This window comes from Diorhabda carinulata, chromosome X (genome assembly GCF_026250575.1).
Source record: "Diorhabda carinulata isolate Delta chromosome X, icDioCari1.1, whole genome shotgun sequence".
In the NCBI taxonomy this organism is placed as follows: Eukaryota; Metazoa; Arthropoda; class Insecta; order Coleoptera; family Chrysomelidae; genus Diorhabda; species Diorhabda carinulata.
In genome coordinates, this window is record NC_079472.1 from 63,034,476 (window position 1) to 63,060,742 (window position 26,267).

Consider the following 26,267-nt stretch of genomic DNA (forward strand, 5'->3'; position numbering starts at 1 on the left):
AGTCAAATCCAGGCGCCACGGAAATCGTACTCGTGTCAAAATATGAATTGATGTTTGTCTCTAGATACTATTTAACAAATTAATGATGGACATAGAATCATAAATTGTGAACAACTGACATGTCGCTAATAACCTTTGTAGTTGATGCAACAGTAAATAAAAAAAAAACAATATCCGATGAAAAAATGTATTTTTTTTTAAATTTGTGCTGAAATAACTGAACTAATCTATAATGAATTTGTAATAATAGTTCGGTAATGACAGTTCATAACATTGTTCAGTATATAATAACAGTTTAGCGAGACAAGAATGTTAGTCAAAAGTTAAAATTGTTGAGTCAGATTAACAAGGTCGAACGTTTGAAGGTAAAATAAGTTTGTATTAATAATAATAATCAAGTTCACACATTAAATAATTCACTAGGAATTGTATGATAACAAAATGTAGTTGATATTTGATTTCACATTTATTCATATTAAATTTCTTAAAAGAAAAAAATATTTTAAAGCAAATGAAACTCATATATTACTAAGAATCTAACCTCACTTTCAATGTACATTATTTATTAAAACTAAATCAAACTCAACAGTTAAACTAAACTTACTCAGTGGTTTTTGATTTATGCAGTAACTTAAGGATAATTATAACTTACTGGTAAACCAATAGAATTTCCTTGTATGTGTCCTTTTTGTCATATAAATGTGGAAAGCTCCTAACACAGTCTAAAGGACATTGCTGACTTCCAGTACTTGTTTTCTCCTATTTTTTTTTTAGTTTAAAAAATAAAATACCACTGCGGAAATCGAAGTATTAATACGAATATTTCCATAACCAAAGAACAAGGATAACAAGGATGTTGTAAACAAAAACATACCACTAATACAGACAGACCTAATGTATTCTGTATTCAAAAACTCACAAAATTAAAGAATTAAATTAAGAAGTTGAAAGTACAAGTATCATTCAGTGTCTTTCAACTAGTAATTTAATGATAATTTTTAATTATCACTGCATAATTCAAGCCTACTTATTTCTTTAGCTTTAAATAAACAAAAAAAATCTAGAATTCAGAATAGCCCTGAAATATTTAGTGTCTATTATTTAGAATCCATTCTGTACCTAGTTTTATTATATTTCACATTATTCTATATTAACCAAACTATGATCATAGGATGTTTTGAAGGAGAAGTTATCTACTAACAACTCTCCGTATTTTTTAACTGTAATAGTTCTAATAATAATAAAAATAATAATTTTCGATAATAGTTTGTATTCACAAAGTATTTCCTTTTCTACTGTGGCTGTCTTTGCTAACTTGGAGCGTTAAGAATGTTATGGAGTATTTTTGACTAAATCCTTTGTATCATTTATTGAATTTAGACGTAGTTTAGTTTGATTTTGATTTGACTATATATCGAAGTTAGTTTTGTATGAAAGAGAATTATTATGAATTTCAATATTGGGACATTCAATACGTTGCGAAGACTATATGGGCTGTTTATTCGAGATGACCTTTATTCCACCAGTTGGTAAACCATTTTTCCAGGATGTTGGAGTTATTGGAGTTTGTGACTAACTGAGAATTGCTGTCAAGGGCGGGTCGTGTGCGAACGTAGCGAAAAATGTTTAGCCCATCGTTAGGATGTCTGCCGTAAATATTAAGTATAAAAATGAGCCCAAAAATGCTCGCTCCAGGTCCAGGAAAGCAGCAGCTCATAAAAGATTAATACAAAAAACTCATGCGATTAAAACAATTTTATTAATTAGAATATAAAAGATTTGATTTAAAGATCGTTTAAGAATGTATCTTTGAATATAATGTGATAAATTTGAGATTTTTATCAAATCATTGATAGTCTAATACCACTAATTATTGGCAAGTAATGCAAGCAAGAGTTTGAAATATCAAAATTTATTGAATTACTATTTACCTAATTAATTTAAAGTATGATAATGTAGAAAAACAGTCTCAATGAGTGATATACGTAGGACGGTCCATGAGCTCTTGACCTCAAAATCCGCAACAAGCTTTACACAAAGTTTAAACTTCTCCTTCGATCCATTTTATTATACGTGGATGATCCCAGAAATACCTGGCCTGACATAGAGATGGCGGTAGTTGCTGTTTAAGAATGTAAACAATCTATGTTTCAAATTTGAAGACGCCACGTTGTTTAGTATTTGTTTGGCAGCTATCAATAGTGAACTTTTTCAATGAATTTGTAAACATGGAAAAAATTGGTCATCGTTATGTGATACAAGTTTTTATTTGAAAGGTTTTAGCACAACTTATATAAAAGCTGAACTAGATTCTACTCTGGGTCTGGTTCTTTGTGATTAAAGTAAAAGTAAAAACTGTGGTCAGTATGTCTTTTTATATGTTTAGCAAAATCTCGTTTACATTAATGTCTAGTAGACACAAACAGTATAGTTTTAGGTTGAACATCCAGTAAAAAAATTATGAAATCTCACTTCTCTTGTACTTCTAGTGTACACGGAGTTTTGTATCATTTCCATAATAGGCACTATTACGAACTCGCCCAATCGTAAAGACCGTGAAGCTGGTCCTATTCTATTATTTTAATCAAGGCTGAAGTTTGGTGAACGCGCAGGTAATACAACGGCATTTTATTTGTATTGCTTTTATAACCTGTTTACGTTATGAGGTGGCGTTTTTATAGAAATAATTTCTAATAAGGCATTTTTATTTTTTCACAGCAAATTGTTGTATAAGTGTATATACAAATCAAGTCTTTAACAAAGAGAGTTAGTAAATAATTTGATACATCGGGATTGTGAAATGTAAACCAGACGGTGTTTTTAAATAAATTAGTGTGTTGAGTATATGTGAATAGCTTAGTGGTAAGTGTTAGGAATAATAATAAATCAATTACGTAAGTATAAATTCACTCTACCGTTTTGTAATTATGAACTGTTTAAATAAAATTCAGTTAACATGCTCGACAAGAATCCAGTACTCTATAGCTATAATTAATTAATAGATTTATTAGCTTTGTTATTTGAGAATACATTAAGACTTGATAGTACTAGGTATATAAAATTATATACTATGGATCGTTTCTTTCAACTTCTTGTTGTACCATGAGGTTCTATTTGGAGCTATCTTATAACTTATGAATGAGTTTTCTATTTCCGCTTTGACCGATTTCATTAGAACATCATGGGCTGTAACAAAATTTGACACAAACCATGGTGCATCCACAACAATTCTAGGCACTTTGGATTTGCTTCATAATTTCAATACTGCAATTTTCTGCTGATCCCATCAAATCCCCTAGAGCTCAAATCCAAACAATAAAAATTGGCAATATCGATTTGATTAGTTGAACAAGTTTTGTTTTATCACTGTCAACTGTCTCCACTCTACACCGTTAATACTATAAAGCTCTTTAAATTCCGAGGTCGTGGACCAGAGCAACGATGGAACAGAAGATACAGGATCTACTCCAGATTAGGCGCACGACTAGATATTTGGCATTGTCCTTTTGTAGGACAATTTGATTGTTTGAAGTGACTTCTGGACATTTGCCTTTAAAGTTGGTGGAAATTAACTGTACATGATTCAATTCATTTGCTTTTATTTCTTTAACCAATTTTCTACCTTATTAATTTGAAGTTGATGCTACAACGGTCCCAGTAACTGCATTGAAGAATGCCGAAAACTATTTTGAACAGTACATTAAGGTATTTAACCAGAAAATTGCTATTTTTGAAGTAGGAGGATTTGATAAAGATTTTCTGTTTTCAAATAAAAGTCCATCATGCCAAACCTTGTTAAATGCATGTTTGATATCTAAGAACGATACAGTACAATATTTTCTGAATCTTTTTTAGTTATCCGATGAATTATAGGTTTATATAACTTCAACTTCTAGAAAGTAGTATAATTTCTGCCACCATAAAAATTTTAATATTTTATAGCTTTCAAACTCAATTTTATTAATATTGCTTCGCGAAGAATTAGCTTTGTTCTGATAGGATTAGTAACTTGGCCTATTGTGAATGTCTGGCTATAGGTGATTGTAGGAATTCAATAATTTCAATATCAATTTTTTCGATAGGACCCATTGGAAACGGCTAAAGACATACTGGAGCTACTCATAGAGGTTTTAGAAACAAGAATTATTGCCAAATAATATACTGTAGACGAAATGACTAGGAAGAATGGTCGCACTGTTTTAAGATTACCTCCGTACTATTGGGTTTAAATCAAATCATTTTTTTTTATGGGATCCATTGGAAACGGCTAAAGACATACTGGAGCTACTCATAGAGATTCTAGAAACAAGAATTATTGCCAAATAATATACTGTAGACGAAATGACTAGGAAGAATGGTCGCACTGTTTTAAGATTACCTCGGTACTATAGGGTTTAAATCAAATCATTTTTTTTTATGGGATCCATTGGAAACGGCTAAAGACATACTGGAGCTACTCATAGAGGTTTTAGAAACAAGAATTATTGCCAAATAATATACTGTAGACGAAATGACTAGGAAGAATGGTCGCACTGTTTTAAGATTACCTCCGTACTATAGGGTTTAAATCAAATCATTTTTTTTATGGGATCCATTGGGAACGGCTAAAGACATACTGGAGCTACTCATAGAGGTTTTAGAAACAAGAATTATTGCCAAATAATATACTGTAGACGAAATGACTAGGAAGAATGGTCGCACTGTTTTAAGATTACCTCCGTACTATAGGGTTTAAATCAAATCATTTTTTTTTATGGGATCCATTGGGAACGGCTAAAGACATACTGGAGCTACTCATAGAGGTTTTAGAAACAAGAATTATTGCCAAATAATATACTGTAGACGAAATGACTAGGAAGAATGGTCGCACTGTTTTAAGATTACCTCCGTACTATAGGGTTTAAATCAAATCATTTTTTTTTATGGGATCCATTGGGAACGGCTAAAGACATACTGGAGCTACTCATAGAGGTTTTAGAAACAAGAATTATTGCCAAATAATATACTGTAGACGAAATGACCAGGAAGAATGGTCGCACTGTTTTAAGATTACCTCCGTACTATAGGGTTTAAATCAAATCATTTTTTTTTTCGATGGGATCCATTGGAAACGGCTAAAGACATACTGGAGCTACTTATAGAGGTTTTAGAAACAAGAATTATTGCCAAATAATATACTGTAGACGAAATGACTAGGAAGAATGGTCGCACTGTTTTAAGATTACCTCCGTACTATTGGGTTTAAATCAAATCATTTTTTTTTTATGGGATCCATTGGAAACGGCTAAAGACATACTGGAGCTACTCATAGAGATTCTAGAAACAAGAATTATTGCCAAATAATATACTGTAGACGAAATGACTAGGAAGAATGGTCGCACTGTTTTAAGATTACCTCCGTACTATAGGGTTTAAATCAAATCATTTTTTTTTATGGGATCCATTGGAAACGGCTAAAGACATACTGGAGCTACTCATAGAGGTTTTAGAAACAAGAATTATTGCCAAATAATATACTGTAGACGAAATGACTAGGAAGAATGGTCGCACTGTTTTAAGATTACCTCCGTACTATAGGGTTTAAATCAAATCATTTTTTTTATGGGATCCATTGGGAACGGCTAAAGACATACTGGAGCTACTCATAGAGGTTTTAGAAACAAGAATTATTGCCAAATAATATACTGTAGACGAAATGACTAGGAAGAATGGTCGCACTGTTTTAAGATTACCTCCGTACTATAGGGTTTAAATCAAATCATTTTTTTTTATGGGATCCATTGGGAACGGCTAAAGACATACTGGAGCTACTCATAGAGGTTTTAGAAACAAGAATTATTGCCAAATAATATACTGTAGACGAAATGACTAGGAAGAATGGTCGCACTGTTTTAAGATTACCTCCGTACTATAGGGTTTAAATCAAATCATTTTTTTTTATGGGATCCATTGGGAACGGCTAAAGACATACTGGAGCTACTCATAGAGGTTTTAGAAACAAGAATTATTGCCAAATAATATACTGTAGACGAAATGACTAGGAAGAATGGTCGCACTGTTTTAAGATTACCTCCGTACTATAGGGTTTAAATCAAATCATTTTTTTTTATGGGATCCATTGGGAACGGCTAAAGACATACTGGAGCTACTCATAGAGGTTTTAGAAACAAGAATTATTGCCAAATAATATACTGTAGACGAAATGACCAGGAAGAATGGTCGCACTGTTTTAAGATTACCTCCGTACTATAGGGTTTAAATCAAATCATTTTTTTTTCGATGGGATCCATTGGAAACGGCTAAAGACATACTGGAGCTACTTATAGAGGTTTTAGAAACAAGAATTATTGCCAAATAATATACTGTAGACGAAATGACTAGGAAGAATGGTCGCACTGTTTTAAGATTACCTCCGTACTATTGGGTTTAAATCAAATAATTTTTTTTCGATGAGATCCATTGGGAACGGCTAAAGACATACTGGAGCTACTCATAGAGGTTTTAGAAACAAGAATTATTGCCAAATAATATACTGTAGACGAAATGACCAGGAAGAATGGTAGCACTGTTTTAAGATTACCTCTGTACTATTGGGTTTAAATCAAATCATTTTTTTTTCGATGAGATCCATTGGGAACGGCTAAAGACATACTGGAGCTACTCATAGAGGTTTTAGAAACAAGAATTATTGCCAAATAATATACTGTAGACGAAATGACCAGGAAGAATGGTCGCACTTTTTAAAGATTACCTCCGTACTATTGGGTTTAAATCAAATCATTTTTTTTTTCGATGAGATTCATTGGAAACGGCTAAAAAACTGTTCTCCAAACAGTGGAACTTTCTCACTACTAATCTCAGCCCGTTTACCTTCTGTTCAAAGTGTGCGATCATACAGTTGATACATTGAATTAGCAGCGTTAATATGTAATCAAGACATGTACATTTGATAAATATCATTATTGAAATACGAGTAACGCTGACATTTGAACAATGACACAATCAGTTAAGATAACACAAATATTTGTATTAAATAAATTATATAAAGCAAATTAACAATGCTTGCATTTCAGTTTCAATTGTTTTATTCGCAAAATGGAATCAGAAAAAATAAAAAATTTAGACGAGTTGATCAAAAAATACCACGGTGAAGATGTGCAAATTGTGGATAAAAAGATGACGAATTTAACAGCCCCCGGTGAAAATTACCTCAGTGATATATTTAAACTCGATGTTACTATTAAAAATAAAAATGGTAATGAAAGTATCGAGCACTACGTTGCCAAATCAGTTTTGATAAAACCCGATATGCCATCTGATATGAATGTTGAAATTTTTAAAAACGAAATATTATTTTACACGACGGTTATTCCTACGATACGACAATTTGCTAAAGAACATGGACTCCAAGACAAGGACGTTTTCCCGGAATTGATTGCGGCGAGAATGAATTTAGATCATACAGATAAAACAGATGAAAATGCTGTTCTAATTCTGGAAAATTTGGCGGAAAAAGGTAAATCACAGTTCTATATTAAGTACTTTTCTGGTTCAAAACAACATGGGTTCATTTTCACACTTCTTACGTTATTTAATCTTTTGTTTGTGGATCTATCGGTCAAATAAGGAAAATATTATCTTTATAAAAAGCGATAAGAGACGCCCCACTGCGAACTGAATAGCAAACAACTTGCCCAAATTCGCATTATAATATTTAATTTTACGAATCAGTGAATCATTTGTTGAGTCCGGCTAATCCGAACTAATTGGAACCAAACGCTGTTCGGATCAGTTGATTGTTAGCCGAAATAACTAAAATAATCGAATGCAATTTAACGTATCCGTAGTGTTAAAATATGAACAACTAATACACAAAAACCAGTTTCAATAGTCTATTTACTAATAATAAAGCTCATTGTGTAGTCAGCAGGCGGCCAAACTACGTTTGATGAATACTGGGCGCGGACTGTACGCATTTCTAACCGAGACTGTACTTAAAATCTGTAATTGAAGACGATATTTGATATAAAAGATTAAAGAAACAAACGTAAAGGATGTTGCCTATTGGGCAGCTCAGTCTTGGGAAAATATTACAGTTGGTGCAATAAGAAAATCTTTTGAAAAACAGTCTACAAAAAATGATACCGTTAACCTGATTTCACTGCTACAGAACATTCCAGGTTGTGAGGATGCAGTCGAACGAAGCAGACGTGAATGAATGGATGGCGGAAGACGCCGATAACGCTGAGACTTTGATAGATGAAGACATCATCGCAGACGTGACTCATGAGCAGGTTCAGTGCGACGATGAGAAAGTCTCGCACAATTAAGCAAACCGCTTGCTCTTGACCTTGCCCTTAGCTACTTGGAACAACAGTCTACTGCCACACCGCGTATGTCATGTTCATGAGAAAATGGCGGAACTACGCGGCTAAAAACAGACTGTCAAGCTGCAATAAATGACGATGAGGGATTTTATGACCAAAAAGTAACCTAAGTTTATTCTTTTGTTCAGTACGGGATGCACCTACAATCTTTTTGACTGTGTATTTGTACTTTATTTTCATTTCTCTTCAACATAATTCACCTTCCCGACTGCTTTGTGTACTTTTAATTATGTAAAATATATTTTTACATTAGTCCAAATTGTGTACTTCATTTACAAACAATTTCTGGAACGTGGTCGGATTATATAAGCGGAAGTTCGGACTATCGGGACTCAAATGTATAGATAAACAACAAAATTACACTTGGAATTCCCAAATAAAACCGATTACCAAATCATATAACACGAGAAAAACTGAACGTAAAAACGGTTTTATAGATATAATTTTCGATGTAATTCTTAAAAAAATTTACACATAATTACAATAATTTTATGTAATGGAATAAATATAATTAATCTCACAAGCGAACCAATTAATATTCAACTCAAAATTGCTTACAATAATCTTATTTTTATAGTAAAATTAATGCTGATACATTTTTATGAAAATAACGGAGGTATTTTTCAGATCAGATCCTTTAGGTAATTTCTTCAAATTTTTTGTACTTAAAGTTGCCATTTTTTCGGACTCATAAGTTTAAATTACAAAACGAATTTAATAAGTTATCTAAATCGTTCATAAAAATTAAGTATTCAAAATTAATAAATCATCCCTTCCTTAATCAATAATTGATAAGGATGGATAAATAGGGAATAAAAATAAGGACACTTGGCACTTACAGCTATTTGAAGTCCTATCACTCGTTGAAACGTAGATTTAGTGCTTCCGGATAGAAATACGTAGTCGAAACTTTTATCGCGACCGCACTAATCCGAATGACTGCGCCAGATATAATTTTCGGTGTTCGAAAATTATTTTTAAAATATTTATTTACACAAAATTATAATAATTTTATGTAATGGAATGAATATAATTAAATTCAACTCAAAATTGCTTACAATAATCTTATTTTTATAGTAAAATAAATAATGATACATGAAATAAATGGTAATTATACACTTTCACGGTCACCTGGTTTTTTGGCTCTAGAAAATCGAAAAATGGATGGATTTTAATGATCTTGGTCTCAAAATGTTCCATTTTACGGCGGATTTATAAAAAAAATTAGTAGAAATAGCTGGAATGAAAATTTCTCATAGTTTTACTGTTTTAAATCGTAAAAAAAACGGTTTTGCAAAATAATCCTTTACAAAAAATTATCTCATTATCAGATAAAGTTCTTATATTTTTTTTGTATTCTACATAAATTAATAAACAATTTAAAAAAAAATCCAAAAAGAATGATTTTTTCAGTTTTTATAGCTTAAAATGAAATCGATGAAAAACAATCAATATTCGTGAATAGTTTCGTACTATATTCTATATAATCCGCCGTAAAATGGAACATTTTGAGACCAAGATCATTAAAATCCATCCATTTTTCGATTTTCTAGAGCCATGTTCTTGAATTTCCTTCATATAACTTTAAAAACATAATTCGAAATATTTTTTCTAAAATTAGATAGGTACTTTTAGTAGGGTTTCCGTTCCCCAGTCAATAGTTAGTTGTACAAGTGTGCGATGTACTGAAGGTCAAATTATTTTTAAATAAAATTTTTGTCAACAATAAAATATATGACAACCGTGGCTTCAAGATCAACTATCAACAAGTCGATTGATTTGCAGATTCGGTAAAGGTCTCACTAGAGCCAAGCACAGATAGAGGACAAAGAGTGGAAAAGAAATGACAACATCTATCAAAAAATGCTCAAAAAGTTATTTTTACTGTTTTCAACCGACTTTGTAGTCGAAGAATGTCCACAAGAGATGCTATCCAGAAAACAGATACTTCACAAACTACACTCTACAAAATTACAAAGTAAGGTGGGCACGAGTACCGTTTCCGTGGATTTGACTATGTCATTTTGTGAATCGACCCAAAATAAATCGAAAATGAAGAATAAAATTTTTCGATATCTCGCTTCTTTTTCGAGATATCGATACTTGAAGCTGGAAACATTTATTTTTATTTAATATTTATATATATCAACCTAACGTACTCTAAACGAAGCTAAGCTAACCTAACCTAACCTTCTCGTGGTGCACGTTGAATGTAAAAAGTTCAAAAATCGTGTTTTTTACAGCCAAAATTTTCTAAAAACATTTTTCTTCGCGTGAGAATTATTTTAGTTTTGTTTTATTATTATTTTTGGATGCCTTAGAATGCCCTACGGCTTCATGAACTACCTGTCGCAGAAACCAAGGATCTAACCTCTTTGAAACCATTATAGGTATTGAAATCATCTATCTGTGTAAGGTAGTTACAAAATTTTTTGCTTCTCTTGCCTTTTCAAGATTGTATTTATTAATATTTCTTCATAACTTCTAACTTATTTTTTTAGGTTATAAAAACGCTGATAGGCACAAAAGTTTCGATCTAGACGGCGCTAAATTGATACTGTCAGATCTCGCTATTTTCCACGCTATACCGTTGGCTTTGAAAATCCAGAAACCAAAATTGTTCGAGGAGAATATCGCAAAGATTTGTAAACTACCAATTCCTCCTAATAAACGTGATGAAATGAGCCCATCCTCGCCACCGAATCCTCCTCCTCCAGGAGGTGACAAAGATGGTAAAATGAAACCTCCAAATCTAGTGCCTCTTTTAACCGAAGTAGCCAAAGAAGATATTTTTTGTAGAAATCACGTCGATAAATTGGAAAAGTTCATAACAGATATGGAAAAGAAAATGCTAGAAGAATTTGGCGCTAAAACAGATCCCAGTTTACCTTTTGCAACTTTGTGTCATAATGACATGTGGCTAAATAATACAATGCAACTTTCCGAACAAGAAAAGTTCGTAAAAAATAAGTTTGTAGATTTCCAAATGTGTAACGTGAGTGAACTATTTTCGGATTTAATATTTTTCCTTTTCAGTAGTGTGGATTTAATCACCCTTGAAAACCATTTAGATTATTTGATAATGTTTTATCACGAATGCTTCATTAAAATTTTGGAAAAGTGCAAATGCGACGTCGCTCCTTACGCTTATAACAAATTTATGATGAAAATTAAGGATGCCATTCCTTCGAAGTTCTTGCACATCATGGTTATGAATTTTTTTATTATTTATGCTAAAAAGGGAGTGATGGGGGGCCCATTTAACATGAAAGAATTAACATCTAGTGAATCACATCCAATAGCTAAAAAGAAATTCCTATTTTTATTCAGGAAATTGATCGAAAACGAATGGATTTAAATTTTGTGAATCAATTTTATTTCCTGAACGGTTTATTTCGTAATAAAACTTGAAACAAAGTCCGGAATATTTGTTATTACATAAGATACGTATCAAAACAAGTTATTTACATGGTCTTTCGATAGAGTGCACTGTACAATAACCATATTATGTCTGTTTTTATTTATTAGTTTGGCCACAAAGTAATTTCGGTTTTGTAGTATAAAATAACACACTTTTTTTCAACAAACAATAGTTTCTAATCAATTATCTATTTTCCATTTTCCGATTACCTTTTGCCATATTTCTTTCAGTTCATAAACTTTCCGGTCCTTATCCAGGTGCGATTGAAAGACATCGTCATTTATAAAAGTTGAAAGAATTTTGCAAACTTCGAAATAAATGGTAATCAAATTGTGCCAGATCAGGGCTGTATGGGAGATGTGGCATCACTTCTGGCCGTTTTTCTCTGATTGCTTCATCCAGTTTCATGAGTTATTGATCAGAATTGATAGTTTGGTTCCTTAGATTTAGCACAAGAAACCCACCAACTTGGTAATCCCACCAAAAAACAGCATAAGCTTTTTTTGCTGTTGTCCAGCTTTCGATGTGGTTTGTGCTGGTTCATCTTGTTTGCTCCATGATAGTTTTCGAACTATGTTGATATACAGGACGCATTTTTCATCCCCAGTGATGATTCTTTTCAAGAAAGGGTCAGTTTCATTTTGTTTAAGGTGCGTATCGAAAATGTTGATTCATTCAATTCGTGAGGTTTCCAAATATCAAGCTTCTTAACTAACCCAAGACATTATAAGTTTTTTTCAATTATTGTGTGCAATACATGTAGCCTCTTCGCAACCTCTCGAACAATTATATGACGATCCTCTTCAATTATGACTTTGATTTGGTCATCATCAACTTCGGAATCAACCGTCTGGAACGTTGCTCACTTTTGAGGAAAAAATCTCCAGAACCGAATTTTTTATACCACATATTTCTTTGTGAGCCGCAGCAACATAAATTATTCAAAAAATAAAGCGAGACTCTCTATCAGTAAAAAGCGAAAGTACTTAGTTGCCAATCTTATATTTTATTCCAAATTTACTTCACTTTACATTTCGACAATATTAATATTTTAAAAGGGGGTTCACATCCACTTCTTCATATAATTTTAAGATCCACGTTTGGCCGCTTTATGATATTGAAATGAATGTTTTAATAATGGTCTTGTGATTTTGATTTTAAGATATTTATTTGCTAATAAAACACATTTTTTTTTAATGTTTTCTGTTCAATTTTTTTACACCTACATCTTATCGTCGTTATTACAGGTTTTCTGCGGTTTTCCTGTAACCTGATGAACCGGTTCACCTTCCAAATGGTCGCAGCTGTACCCGCCTTTCCCTTCCCCTAATACCCGCTTCCTATCACACAATAAACAAAAAAAAACAAAAAAAATGATAATCAAAATCTTAAATATCAAGTAAGTAGACCCAATTTAAATAAATTTCATCACTTAAACTTTACAATACATTCGTTGCAGTTAATTTAGTATTGTTTATGTCCGGCAGCCATCTAATAAAAAGTCCTTATGAGGATTTGAGAACAAATGCATCACATTATGTTATGCGGGAACAATCAAAATTTCATAAATACGCACATCTAAAACATCTAAAAAACCGTCAGTCCACGGGGACTCATTATCTCCACTGTTTACCAATGAAAACATCGAATCGTAAACATAAATGCGTTTCTATTGGCCGAAGCTGTCGGAAAGCGTATGTACACATTTTTTTCGAAATATTCCAGCGATAAGCAGTGTGTCGTTCGGTGAGATTTATTCAATTCATAAATTTCTTTATATAAATAGATATAAGGCGAATGAAGACAATGAAATTGCACAGTGTAGTAATATAAAGACAGGTGTGAATTTAATAATAAAGATTTAGATATTATGCAAACATTTTAAATATATTTTAATGTTGAAAAAAGTAAAATAATCAGCAATCTGATAATGCAATCATAATAAGAATTGCTGAATTAACTAAACCAAACAAATTTTACATTTATCGAATAGTCACGAAAGGGGTTGATTGAACAGATTATCCAGAATACAATTATACCAGTTTAGAAACATTGTTTTGTCAGTATGTGGTTTTAAACACAAAAAAACTGAATAAACGGATAGCAATAACCGAATTGTCAAAGATAGTTCGATAGCGACAAGATTATTTGTGTCAGATAGAAGACCACCGAATTTCTAATAGTGGGGTACAAAAAAAGCTCCGTTCACGTCTGGTACCCTGTTTAAACCAAACGCCCCTACAGGCAGGTACATTTTAGTCGTCTATTTACGTTTTGTAATTTTAATATTCAGTTGTAGCAAGTTAAAATGATTCGATTGCCTTTTAACTCGCATAAGATCTACATATTTTTAAAAATATTTATAAAAATAATAAATATCTACGCCTATGATAGATCAAACAAAATTTTCGGCGAGGGTTTTTATAATCTGCTAATTGATATTTGAAGAATTTTAAATTCTATCCAACTTCTAGCGAATTCACTTTGTATGTTAGTCAAATTCATCTATTCTTCGAAATGCATACACTACCTGTCAAATGTTTTTGCCCAAGCTAAGGTGGAAGCAAACCAAAAATAATAGTGTCCGTTATTTTTTTATATTTTGGTCAGTAAATGCGACAAAACAAGTATCAATTGATTTCTTTATTAATCTTTAACTTATTTCATCGGTGTTTATGATTGTAGTTTAGTTCCAGTTAGCCATATGTCAATTTAGAACAACTATATCAAATTCGCCAACTTGATATATAGTTATGTTAGCAGATCCATCTAGGGCTGTGAACTTGCACTACAAAAATGATACAACCTTAGGTCATTTACGTGAAAGGTATATAAAATTGTTGACTCATGACATGTACATTCGATAAAAATCACTTTGTATATTATTAAAACACGATAAGAATGCAGTCGATTAACCCATCTGAACAATGACACAATCAGTAAAGATAACACACGTATTTGTATTAAATAAATTATATAAAGCAATTTAAAGATGTTTTCATTTCAGTTTCAATTGTTTTATCCTCGAAATGGAACCAGAAAAAATAAAAAACTTAGACGAGTTGATTAAAAAATACCACGGTGAAGATGTGCAAATTGTGGATAAAAAGATAACGAATTTAACAGCCCCCGGTGAAAATTACCTCAGTGATATATTTAAACTCGACGTTACTATAAAAAATAAAAATGGTAATGAAAGTATCGAGCACTACGTTGCCAAATCAGTTTTGATAAAACCCGAGATGTCAACAGAAATCAGTGTTGAAATTTTTAAAAACGAAATATTATTTTACACGACGGTTATTCCTACGATACGACAATTTGCTAAAGAACATGGACTCCAAGACAAGGACGTTTTCCCAGAATTGATTGCGGCTAGATTGAATTTAGATCATACAGATAAACCTGATGAGAATGCTGTTCTGATTCTGGAAAATTTGGTGGAAAAAGGTAAATAATAATTCTATAACACGTACGATTACATAAAGTGATAGATAAATAAAATTGCGTTTACGTCATCACTGGAAACATTCGCGGCATTGCCACGTTGTTCACGAAATCTCAAAATTAATAATAAAGTAGAAAATTTGCTATAGCGAGCAAAGTTTTTCCATTTGTATTTTTTGTTAATCACAGTTATAAATACACGTTCTTTTTCTTCTCTATAACTTTTCAAACCGCACGTCAATAGTATTGGAGTTTTAGTTTTCACTTTCCTACTTCATTTGTCTTATTGTTTTCCGTTTTCTTCTTCCTTTCTGTGTTACTTATTCTAGTCAAGTTTTCCTAGGTTTTACTCTAGGTTTCTTTTCTAATGTCTGTTTGCTTCTGTCACTTTTCTTATTAATCTTTGTGGTACTCTTCTCTTTATAGGATTTTTCGGAAAACTATAATCTAAAGTTAGGTAGATCATCTATCAACTGATTGTTGATCCTGATCCAGAACCAGATTGTGATCACAGTTTCCGAACGTCGCGTTCAATTTTCAATGGAAATTTCAATTTTAAAACATGATCTACAAAAACTTTTCAGCTTTTTTGTGAGTTGATGATATTTATTTTCTTGTGTAATAGATACTGAATATTCAATCATTGTTATTGAATGAGGGTTAACCCACTCATACGGATTTTGCACCAAAGTTCATTCAATACGGCAACCATTTTCACAGATTATCACTGAATACGGATAAATCTTTGGCTCTGACGGAAAAGTTTGTTGATACAAATTATTTGATCTAACATTAATTTCAATTAAAAAAATGATTTAGAAAATCCCAAGGTCCTATTTCCGATAATTAAGCGGGTGCGTCTCGGCACGCTCTCAGTCAGTGGTAAAGGAATCAGTTCACCTGTGTAGCGGGTAGCCTAACTTCATGACTTACCTTGTAATTAATTCGTTGTTGGTTCCAAGACCGAGAAATTAAACTAACAATAAAAAAATAAAAAATGTTATTTTAAAAAAATGTAATTATGTATATTAATTACGATAACGATTACTTAAAATCATATACATATTTCACCTTTATTATCAATCAAATAAAATTGTTGTAAGAAATATAATAAATAAATAATCTTTTATATTTTTTTTAATAAAACGTTTATTATATGTACAATTTTTCAAAAACTTATTTACTGAAATTAACTTAAGAAAATTTATATAAAACAAATTAAAATTATATTTACAATTAACAGTAGACTTATTTACTAAATTTAATATAAGAAAATTTATATAAATTGGATTAAAATTATATTTACAAAACAATACAATTATATACTACAATTACAATTCCATATTTTTATGATAGTTTACGAAAAAGTCAATTAAGCACAAGGGGGTTTTTCTCTGAGGGAAGTTCATGATATTATCGTATTCTAACTTCTAAAAGTCGAAAAAATGAACAAAAATACACTGTTTATTGTTTTTAAAAGTTAGAAAGAGATAAAGTGAAATCAGAAAAAATAAAAACTGAATGTTTTATGGAGAAATATATCCCAAAACTTGAAAAATAACTAAACAACAACAAAGAATTTAAAAATGATGATAATTCTAAAAATGGTCTCAAAAATAAATGTTTGGTCCAATTTACAAGAATCTTTAGATACAACTCGCGAAGTTATTTATCAAAAATAGTTTTATAAAATAGACTGAACGAAACGTTCAAATTAAATATTTTTAATTAGAAAACATGTCAACTTATGTTAACGATTTAGTTATTTAGTTGTCATATTTGTTTTTCAACATGATTTTACTTATATACAGGAGGAATTTAAAAATTAATAGCAACAAAAGTAAAATCTACGAAAAATATTTTTCACTTACCTGAAATTCAATTTAAAAAAAGGCACACTTTCACACATAGTTTGGTGTCGAATTGTAAAGTGAAGGGAAACGAGCGCGCTGGCACGCTCTCCGTCATTGGTGAAGGGAAAGGAGAGCGTGCCGGTACGCGCACCGTTAGTGGGTAAGGAATCCAAGAGCGCGCCGGCACGCTCTCCGTATTGAATGTGTACTAATTAGCTATTTTTGTGCTGAAACGACGAAAAGTATAAAGAGACAAATAAAACAACCCTTCAGTTAATCGCATTTACCCATCGGTGCACCGGGGTAGAAAGAATCATATGATTACGATCTGATTAACTCGATCAGTTTCTTCTGTCTTCGGTTCCCTGCTATTCTTTAATTATTTCATTTCTGCTGATATTATTCTACTGTGTGTCGTTTGGATATCAACAAAAACAACAACCTACCATCCACAATGTCTAGCAAAAACAGATCCAGTTCTAAAAAGGCAAGAAACTTCTAGATGCGAGTATCTTACCTCTTTAAAATCATAACCGTTTGAAGCCGAGAGCCGTATTATTACGATTGAGGATATTTATATAAAAAAATAAAATAAAATAAAAAGATAACAGTAATTATTTTGGAAAAAATCGTTTTTTTGAAAAATAAAGTAATATAACCACGTGATCCAGCGTTTAAAAATATATAAACATCATGAGTCGCACGTTGTAAATCAGAAAAAATGCCCAGTAATAAATTATTGGGGCTTGAAAATTGTAGAATATTTTCGGCACGTGCTTGACATCATGCATTACTTGTATCTTTAAATTTGTACTTACTAAATTTGACAAATTTAGTAAGGTGTGTTTACAAGTGAAAATTTCGCTCTATTTCAAAAATTTTTAATGGTAAAAACATCTGATATTAACCCTCTGTGATAGAATGAAATCATAAAATATTTATGATTTTCCAAAAAAAAGTATCCAGATCCTGGAGCCTCATTTTGGTTTCTAGTATTCAGGGCTGAGCGGGATAATAGGAATTAATATCTTTAGAAATCAAGAGTTGTAGATTTTGACAGGAACCGTAGATCATAATAGACCTCACAGTACAATGATTATTATTATATTATTATATGTCATTGTTAAAGTTTACTTAAACTGTCGCATTCACTTTGTATCATATGTTCAGTGTTTTGTTTTATACATATGACATCAAGCAATATGGCGGCCTTGCTGAAATGTTTAAACTACCTACGAAATTTTTGAATTTTCAATAATTTTTTCTCTATGAATATCGATCAAAGAATTAAAAACAAAATTATAATGAATGTTTTGTATAAACTATCAAAAACTAATTTTTTCTCAAACTATGCAAATACTTTATTAACTTATATTAATTTTTTTTAGGATACACCAATACTGATAGACACAAAAGCTTCGATCTAGATGGCGTTAAATTGATATTGTCAGATCTCGCTGTTTTTCACGCTATACCTTTGGCTATGAAAATTCAGAATCCGAAATTGTTTGAGGAGAATATCATTAAAAATTGCGGTTTACCACCTCCTCCTGGGAAACGTGATGATGAAATGAATCCATCATCACAATCTCAACCTCCAAAAAATGATAAAATGAAACCCCCAAATCTATTGCCTCTTTTTATAGAGGTAGCCAAAGAAGATATTTTTTGTAGAAATTACATTGATAAATTGGAGAAATTCATGGCAGATATGGAAAAGAAAATGCACGAAAAATTCCGTACTAAACCCGATTATAGCTCGCCTTTTGTAACTTTATGTCATAATGACATGTGGGTAAATAATACAATGCAACTTTCCGAACAAGGAAAGTTCGTGAAAAATAAGTTTGTAGATTTCCAAATGTGTAACGTGAATGAACTATTTTCGGATTTAATATTTTTCCTTTTCAGTAGTGTGGATTTAATCACCCTTGAAAACCATTTAGATTATTTGATAATGTTTTATCACGAATGCTTCATTAAAATTTTGGAAAAGTGCAAATGCGACGTCGCTCCTTACGCTTATAACAAATTTATGCTAAAACTTAACGAAGCCATCCCGTCGTCTTTCTTACAAATAATGATAATGAATTTTACGGTTATTTATGCAAAGAAGGGAGAAGTCGGAGGCCCTTTCGGAAAGAAAGAATTCACATCTAGTGAATCACATCCAATAGCTAAGAAGAAATTTTTATTTTTGTTTAGAAAAATGATTGAAAACGAATGGATTTAAACCATAATTTTTTCAAAGCAATGCAACTTCGTTTTTCAAATTACACCAATTTAATAAAAGCACAAAAATTTGTAATAAATTTTTATATGAATAGGTTTCAAAAACAAAGTATAATCTTTCATTTGACCCGTCGCAAATTGAAGCCAACCCATGCTTAGCCAAATTCCCATCTGCCACTATGCAAGATTGCCATTCACCAACATCTTCTTCTCGATTTAGAATCCGAATCTGTTCGTTCTGTATTAATTTACATACCGAAAGTTGCGTTTTGAGTGTTCCAATTCAATGTTGACAGTTGACAGTTTCACTTTGATGATTTTGCATAACCTCAAATTTTTAATTTACTGAAATTATTTGTTTTATCCCAAGTTTTGTCTAAATTAATGAATAACAATGAATGATTATGAAAAAGATCAGCGATGAAAAGTTAGTCGAATCCACGCCACCTGATCTTACAGAAAAAAGCAATGCGGCCGGTTAAATCTCGTGCAAGGTACGAAAAACAGTACGAGCTCTTTATAAAGTGGCGAAAAATGCGAAAAACCCAATGGAAAACGTAGTGCTCGCTTATTTTACAGAAAAATCTGGAAAAGGTCTACTTTATGGTCTAAATTATCGATGATTAAAAGTACTCTCGCAATAAAACAAGATGTTCACATCAACAAATATCCAAAACTCGTCTGTTGCTCGTCTCGCAATTTTCAGACTCGTCCAACAAAGTAGTACTTCCAGTCCTTGACATGCAAATAACTATTTCCATTGTACAAAATAAGAAATATTAATCAACATAAAATAAAAATTCAAAACAAAATATTCACACAGACCCACGAAACTGGAATCAATTTGCGGCGGACCTCAAAGGCGTTCTGCACGTTGAAAATCGATCACCCAGCCGAGGTGACCTTAATCGAATTGACGTAAAAATGGACAGTGCAGAAACCGGTTGACCGACTAATATTAGGTTGGATGGTAAATGACCTTGGTCGTGAGCGCATCCCTCCTGATAAGCTGCGTCACTCTACGAATTGAGTCAACTACTCAACCGTGTAGAACGAAGCAAACAAACAAACGGTCACCTCAGTTAGGTGGTCGATTCCCACAGTGTAGAACGCCTTTTACACTGTACCACATCAACGTTATGTTTTTTTTTTCCTTATTTTATTTAAAATTTCCCTCACTTCCCCATTACGAGAATATCAATATTATGAACGGTTTTTCTTAATTAACATCAACTGCTTCCAATTTAGTCCTTTCATAAAATTTATAGAATTGTGTTATGAAGTTTTATGATACTGAAATGAATGTTTTAATGATTTTTTACATATTTTTATGAAGTTTCATTTTCCTTCTTGTTGAATGTTTTTCCTGAGGTAAAGACATCTACACATGCAGGTGTTCTGCTAATTGCATATAACATTTTCATAAAACTTCTTGATTGTCTTGACCACGGTCTTAAAGAACTTTTCGGAAACTATAACTAATGTTCAGGTGGATCACCACTCAGTTTATAGCTGATCTTAACTCAAACGTGATTTAGATCACAATCATCGAACGTCGCGTTGAATTGTCGGTGGAAGTTTCAAATTTGAGACATGATCTTCAATAATTTATGATTCTTATTACTTTTTTATGCGTTTTACCCCCTCATATGGATTTTGCACCAAAGTTTGATACTAGTTAGCTATTTTTATGCTAAAATGACAAATGAAATAACCAGTCAGTTGATCGCATTTACCCACTGGTCCACCAGGGTAGAAAGGATCATATGACTACGACCAAATCAAATTGATCAGTTTCCGAACAACAAAGAACCCGATCCGGATTAGTTTCCGAACAATCAGATCATGATCATAGTTTCCGAAAAGTCCTATAGAGGACATAACGATATAGCGAGGGTGGGTCATTTCAAGGACTCTTAGTTATCTCACTCTGTGACTTCCACGAAATATAATAAATATGAAAAACACGAAATAACTTAATTGGTGATACTGTATAACGCAGTCGTCGATTTCAGGTTGTATATTTTATGTCAAAATTTTATCCTAACTCTACCACGTCCATCCCTAGATAACAGCATCGCGTCACGGCTATTTCAAACACTTGAGAGCCACGTCGCTCTGTAAAAATTACTCTCAGCTGCACAATATACTGAGGAAGCATTTTGTTTTATGTATTTTCTGGAATAATAAAAAGTTATGCAAATATAACTACATATTATTATTATTATTATATTTACCTCTTTTGTTTTCCTTATCAGTATTCTTTAAAGAGGACAGGAGAATATCCCGCCACACTTGATCCGCCTCAGGTCTATTCTTCTATTCAAGAGCTGGGGTACATGCCAGGACCAAAGTATCCTTCATACCAAAAGCAGAAAAGAAGGATACCGCAAAGTCCAAATCCTTCAGAACAATCAGTATGACCTCGTTTCTGAAATGGAAACCTCTCCATCAATTCGCATACCAAACAAGCAAACCTACGGAGGCTGCACTGGTACAATTGACAACTGGAATTCAGAACGCTCTGACGAACAAAGAAATAATAGTATACGCCTTTTTAGGTCACTCAAAAATGGAATAGCATCGAGTAAAGAAACTTATTAAGATCAAATAAATCACTTTCAAATAAATTTAGGTTTGTATTCCCTTTACTGTGTGTTATAACCCTTTTAATAACATAACAACACTCATTTTGAAGCTAAAACGCTAATGGCTGTGAGATGCTAAGATCAGAAACATAATGAAAGGGGCTTTTGGGATTTTTTTGCTCACCACTTCATTTTTTTGGGTCATTCTTAAATCTTAAAATCCTTTCGAAGTTAATGTTGATCTACTTTATCCCACTAATAAATCTGTGAGGCACATTTTGGTTGCAACTTAAGAAAAGCAATTTACAAATACAAATATTTATTCTATAATTAATAATGGAGTTTCAACAAGCTAATTCAACATGGTATGACGATCATAAATATTTTTTCGCTGCTCTTTAACTTGTCTTTTCCATTTGTCCTGTTGGTGTCCGACTCTATTCAACACATTTCCTCTTACGCTCATATTGTGCGACATTGATCCGGCCGCTACCTCATCCTGGAAAAAAATACCACTTTCATTATAATCCATACACATACGGTGTATGCAGGAATAAATGGTAACAAAAAAAACACATATTTGATAAGGGATTTGTAAAGATGAGTTCAATTAAAAATGTGTTTCTAATATAGTGTGGAAATTAAATTTTTTTAATGTGAAAAATCTCTCGTCCATTAATATCAATCAAAAAATTACATCCTCCACGTATCCTTACATAAATCATAATTTAGACACTGGTGAGGCGTCAAAATGTCATGACATCATAACATTTAGCAAAATATCACAATGAACAACTAAAATCTAATAGGGTACTAACATGAACATTGAAAAAATTTGTTTTATAGTTTATATGTTATAATTCTTTTTCAATTCTTTGATCAATATTTATAGAAAAAAAATCTTGAAAATTTAAAAATTTTGTAGGTAGTTTAAACATTTCAGTAAGGCATGACGTCATAGGTATAAACTTTTTTCTGACTAATCAAAATGTCATGAAATTTTACACACAGTCTTATGAAAGATGGTACTTCATAAACGTCATATGGATTTGACAGTAACCGCGCCATCTGTATGTCAGTCGCACGACTTATTGAGTGATCTAATACATTCTATAATTCAAGTGTAAATTCAAAATAAAAATATAATAGAAAAATTTACCAGCGACTATAAAAAATTATAGTATAATATATAAATTATTTGAATGGAGTGGAAGGTTGATAACAAATTTTTTTCTTCAAAACCTCAAATGTTCAATTAAATAAATTAGAAGTGACTGCTGTACCATAATATTTTGGTATTGGTAAGAAAACTCAACAGGCCTAATGGAATGTTACAAGTTTCTATAAAACTCATTTAACAACATAAGTACCAAAAATACTATTACTATTAAATCACCTTGGCAATAACAAAATGTTTAATAAGATTAATTGTATGTACTTAATCAAAATACTTTAAAGCTTAATTAAGTTTCTTAAAACTTCTTACTTTTATATTTGGTGCAGATGAATCTAAACAATTATTATGTTTTTCTAAAAATGGAATCTCCTGTAAATAATAAAATAGGAAAAAAAATAAATAAACAAAAATTTATTGTTGTCAAGCAAATAAAAACGCAAATGTAATTTACCTCCTCATTTGTATGTTCCTGGTAGTTTCCTTTGATTCTCTTATTCAACAAAGGATCCAATATTATTAAAAAGGCCATGTAAATTACCAATATTGAAATCACCCAGATAACAATTATTACGACCACTTTAATAATTGTAGTATTTCTGTTTTCATATTTACAATCACATCTAGGACAGAATTCTTGTTCTTTTCCAACAATATCTTGACCGATTCTTGGCAGGATTACCCCATCACAATTGCTTGAAATAAAAATAAAAATACTTAGAACATGAATATGAACTGGGAAAGTAAAATGAATAACCTTTCCTCATTTATCAAGTTACTGCTTCTTCAATGAAACATTAGAACAATTTCTTAATGTATCAAAAATCGTCTATGGCATAATCTCATCTATAAATGTCCCAGGAAAAAAAACTTACAGTTTTAAATTTGATTATCTACACCTCTTCATCTAGTGATAGATAAATCAGCCCTACTATGAGTAAGAGTATTTCCCCAGAGACATAATAATCAAGAAAAAAATTGTAAATTGGGAGAGAGGACCTACTACTCAAACTTTCAAGAAAAACACCATCAAATGATATACAGACTCCCTCAAAATAAGAGCTGGAGATGGATTCTTTGGAGTTGACAAGCTCATTACCACTAGGATACTATGTTAGTGCCTTACAAGTAGATATATGGAAATGAACCTGGAAAGTATAAACTGCTATGCTGCTGTATGAAACTCAATGACACTGAAAGAACAATAAGTTCTTTTCGGTTGAGTTATTTAAGGATCAAGAGACACGAGGAAATCAATATACTTAACAAAAACCTTTTACTGGATTGAGTGAAGAAACTAAATAATAATTACTTCGAAGTCTAAGAAATATATGGATTTTAGTGAAAATTATGTTATAATGTAGCACAAGCTTTCTTACAGGACTCAACCACCTAATGACACTAGTAGAAACTGACAAGTATTGATTCTGTCTGGAATAGGAAGGATGAGAAATTTATGAGTGAGTATGTGACCTTCCTAATATCAGATCTTTGCCTTCTATTTTATATATACATATATATATATATATATATATATATATATATATATATATATATATATATATATATATATATGTATATATATATATATATATATATATATATATATATGTATATATGTATATATATATATATATATATATATATATATATATATATATATATATATATATCCAGTTATAAAGGCAGATCTTAGAAATTGCAGTTAATATTTTGTCTGTTCTGATGATATGAAATGCCACCTTTCCCACTTCAGCAGTTAGGAATTAATAATGTTCTCAATTGTCTCTTGCACTGTTCAAGAGAATCATAAAAAACGCTGATTTAAATTAAGTTAGAGGTAATATGTGGACAAATTATGTTATTAATTAATAGTCTAGCCCAAATATTTATTGGCCTGCATTTTCATTAACCAAGAACTAAATACAAAATTTTTATTCTTACTATTAAATATGCCTTACAAAAAAGTTGTTCAATAACAAAATTTAAGCAAAGGAAAACATCAAAATAATTCAAATAATCGACATTTATTGCTTTTAACTAGAATAATATAGGCATTTAGAAACTTACAAGAACTTGAATTAAGCATTAGAACAGTACATATTATAAATAAAAACACTTGCTACTTGAAAACAAAAGGAGTACATGTAGTTGCCTCAATAAATTATTTATTTAGTACGCGGGTAATAAAACTGAAACTTTACTTGCTTAAATTTACGAATTTACCAATATCGACATACAATTTAGATTTTGTCAACTAATTAAATTATACATACCATTTGTTTGGAGGTACATTCGTAATGTACAAAATTCTGGATGTATGATTTTTTGATTCAGTTTTATTTGTCACAGACGATATACTGGGACATATACATTTACATCTTTTGTCGTCATAGGATTGAGCCTAAAAAAATAAATTTGAACGTATGCATTGAATAGAAAATAATTTTATTACCGTAGAAAATGCAAATATACTAGATAAACTCAAAATCAATAAATAATATTGCATTGTTTCGTTTCAACACAGTTTTAAATAGAACATCATCAACTTTCGTTTTCTCTTCTATGCTAATTAATTTTCTTGAACTTCCTACTATCTGTCATTAAACCCAATCTGTAGTCTACGACCATAGAGTTAATATTAATGATAGAGAGGAAGGTATATATGAGGAATTGTTCTATTGGGAGAGAGAGAAAGGGCACCATTCTCTATTCTTCTTTACTGGCTTTTAGAATCCAAAATTGTTATTCTCCTCCTTTGCCGTTTTCACAATTCGAAATTTCAACTTCATAACAATTAAATCAGAATGAAGAGAAAGAGATATTTCTTTCTCTCTTTATCAGCAGTTCAGGCCCAAGCTCCTATAGTCATAGAGAAAACAATAAAGATAGAGAGAGAGAGCGAGGTGCGGGAGATTGTTCAAGTAGGCCAGAACTGCTGGTAGAGAAAAAAAAGAGCATCGGTATACCCTTTCTATTTCTCTCTAATCTATTCTGATTGGATCGAAATGACGTCGAACTTTCAAGTGGTAAGAATAGCAAAAGATAGAGAGTGGTATATCGATGCTATTTCTATCTCGTTCAATATTAGAATTCCACTTATACACCACCTTTAATATTTTCTCTATGTCCATACCTCGCTCTCTCTTTCTTTAACTAAAGGGA

General features: G+C 31.5%; 3 protein-coding genes across 4 annotated transcripts; 2 read left to right on the plus strand and 1 right to left on the minus strand.

Annotated features, from left to right (window-relative positions):
* Positions 1-248: 248 nt before the first annotated feature.
* Positions 249-13,005, plus strand: LOC130900781 (uncharacterized). Of its 2 annotated transcripts, XM_057811651.1 has the most exons (5): positions 249-365; positions 2,490-2,612; positions 2,719-2,862; positions 7,074-7,516; positions 10,889-13,005. In XM_057811651.1, the coding sequence occupies exons 4-5, from the start codon at positions 7,096-7,098 to the stop codon at positions 11,743-11,745; spliced, it is 1,278 nt and encodes a 425-aa protein (XP_057667634.1). In that variant the 5' UTR covers positions 249-365; positions 2,490-2,612; positions 2,719-2,862; positions 7,074-7,095; the 3' UTR covers positions 11,746-13,005. The 2 variants fall into 2 exon arrangements, with proteins under 2 accessions (XP_057667634.1, XP_057667635.1); XM_057811652.1 differs by lacking the exons at positions 249-365; positions 2,490-2,612 and having other exon boundaries at positions 2,668-2,862.
* Positions 13,006-14,793: 1,788 nt separating this feature from the next.
* LOC130900782 (uncharacterized) lies at positions 14,794-21,548 on the plus strand. Its single transcript, XM_057811653.1, has 2 exons — positions 14,794-15,258; positions 18,497-21,548. The coding sequence occupies exons 1-2, from the start codon at positions 14,838-14,840 to the stop codon at positions 19,339-19,341; spliced, it is 1,266 nt and encodes a 421-aa protein (XP_057667636.1). The 5' UTR covers positions 14,794-14,837; the 3' UTR covers positions 19,342-21,548.
* Positions 21,549-22,230: 682 nt separating this feature from the next.
* Positions 22,231-25,730, minus strand: LOC130900784 (uncharacterized protein CG1161). The gene is made up of 4 exons (XM_057811654.1): positions 25,558-25,730; positions 25,379-25,506; positions 23,557-23,797; positions 22,231-22,427 (listed from the first exon to the last, which is right to left on the minus strand). Exons 1-4 carry the CDS (start codon positions 25,609-25,611, stop codon positions 22,281-22,283), a joined length of 570 nt encoding a protein of 189 aa, XP_057667637.1. The 5' UTR covers positions 25,612-25,730; the 3' UTR covers positions 22,231-22,280.
* Between the last annotated feature and the right edge of the window lie 537 nt (positions 25,731-26,267).

Coding starts and splice junctions, on each gene's coding strand:
- LOC130900781 (XM_057811651.1), top strand. CDS start 7,096: ATGGAATCAGAAAAAATAAAAAATTTAGACGAGTTGATCAAAAAATAC. Junction 7,517..10,888: donor GGAAAATTTGGCGGAAAAAG/GTAAATCACAGT, acceptor TTATTTTTTTAG/GTTATAAAAACGCTGATAGG.
- LOC130900782 (XM_057811653.1), top strand. CDS start 14,838: ATGGAACCAGAAAAAATAAAAAACTTAGACGAGTTGATTAAAAAATAC. Junction 15,259..18,496: donor GGAAAATTTGGTGGAAAAAG/GTAAATAATAAT, acceptor AATTTTTTTTAG/GATACACCAATACTGATAGA.
- LOC130900784 (XM_057811654.1), bottom strand. CDS start 25,611: ATGCAATATTATTTATTGATTTTGAGTTTATCTAGTATATTTGCATTT. Junction 25,507..25,557: donor GTATATTTGCATTTTCTACG/GTAATAAAATTA, acceptor TTATTTTTTTAG/GCTCAATCCTATGACGACAA. Junction 23,798..25,378: donor AATGTACCTCCAAACAAATG/GTATGTATAATT, acceptor TTTTATTTCAAG/CAATTGTGATGGGGTAATCC.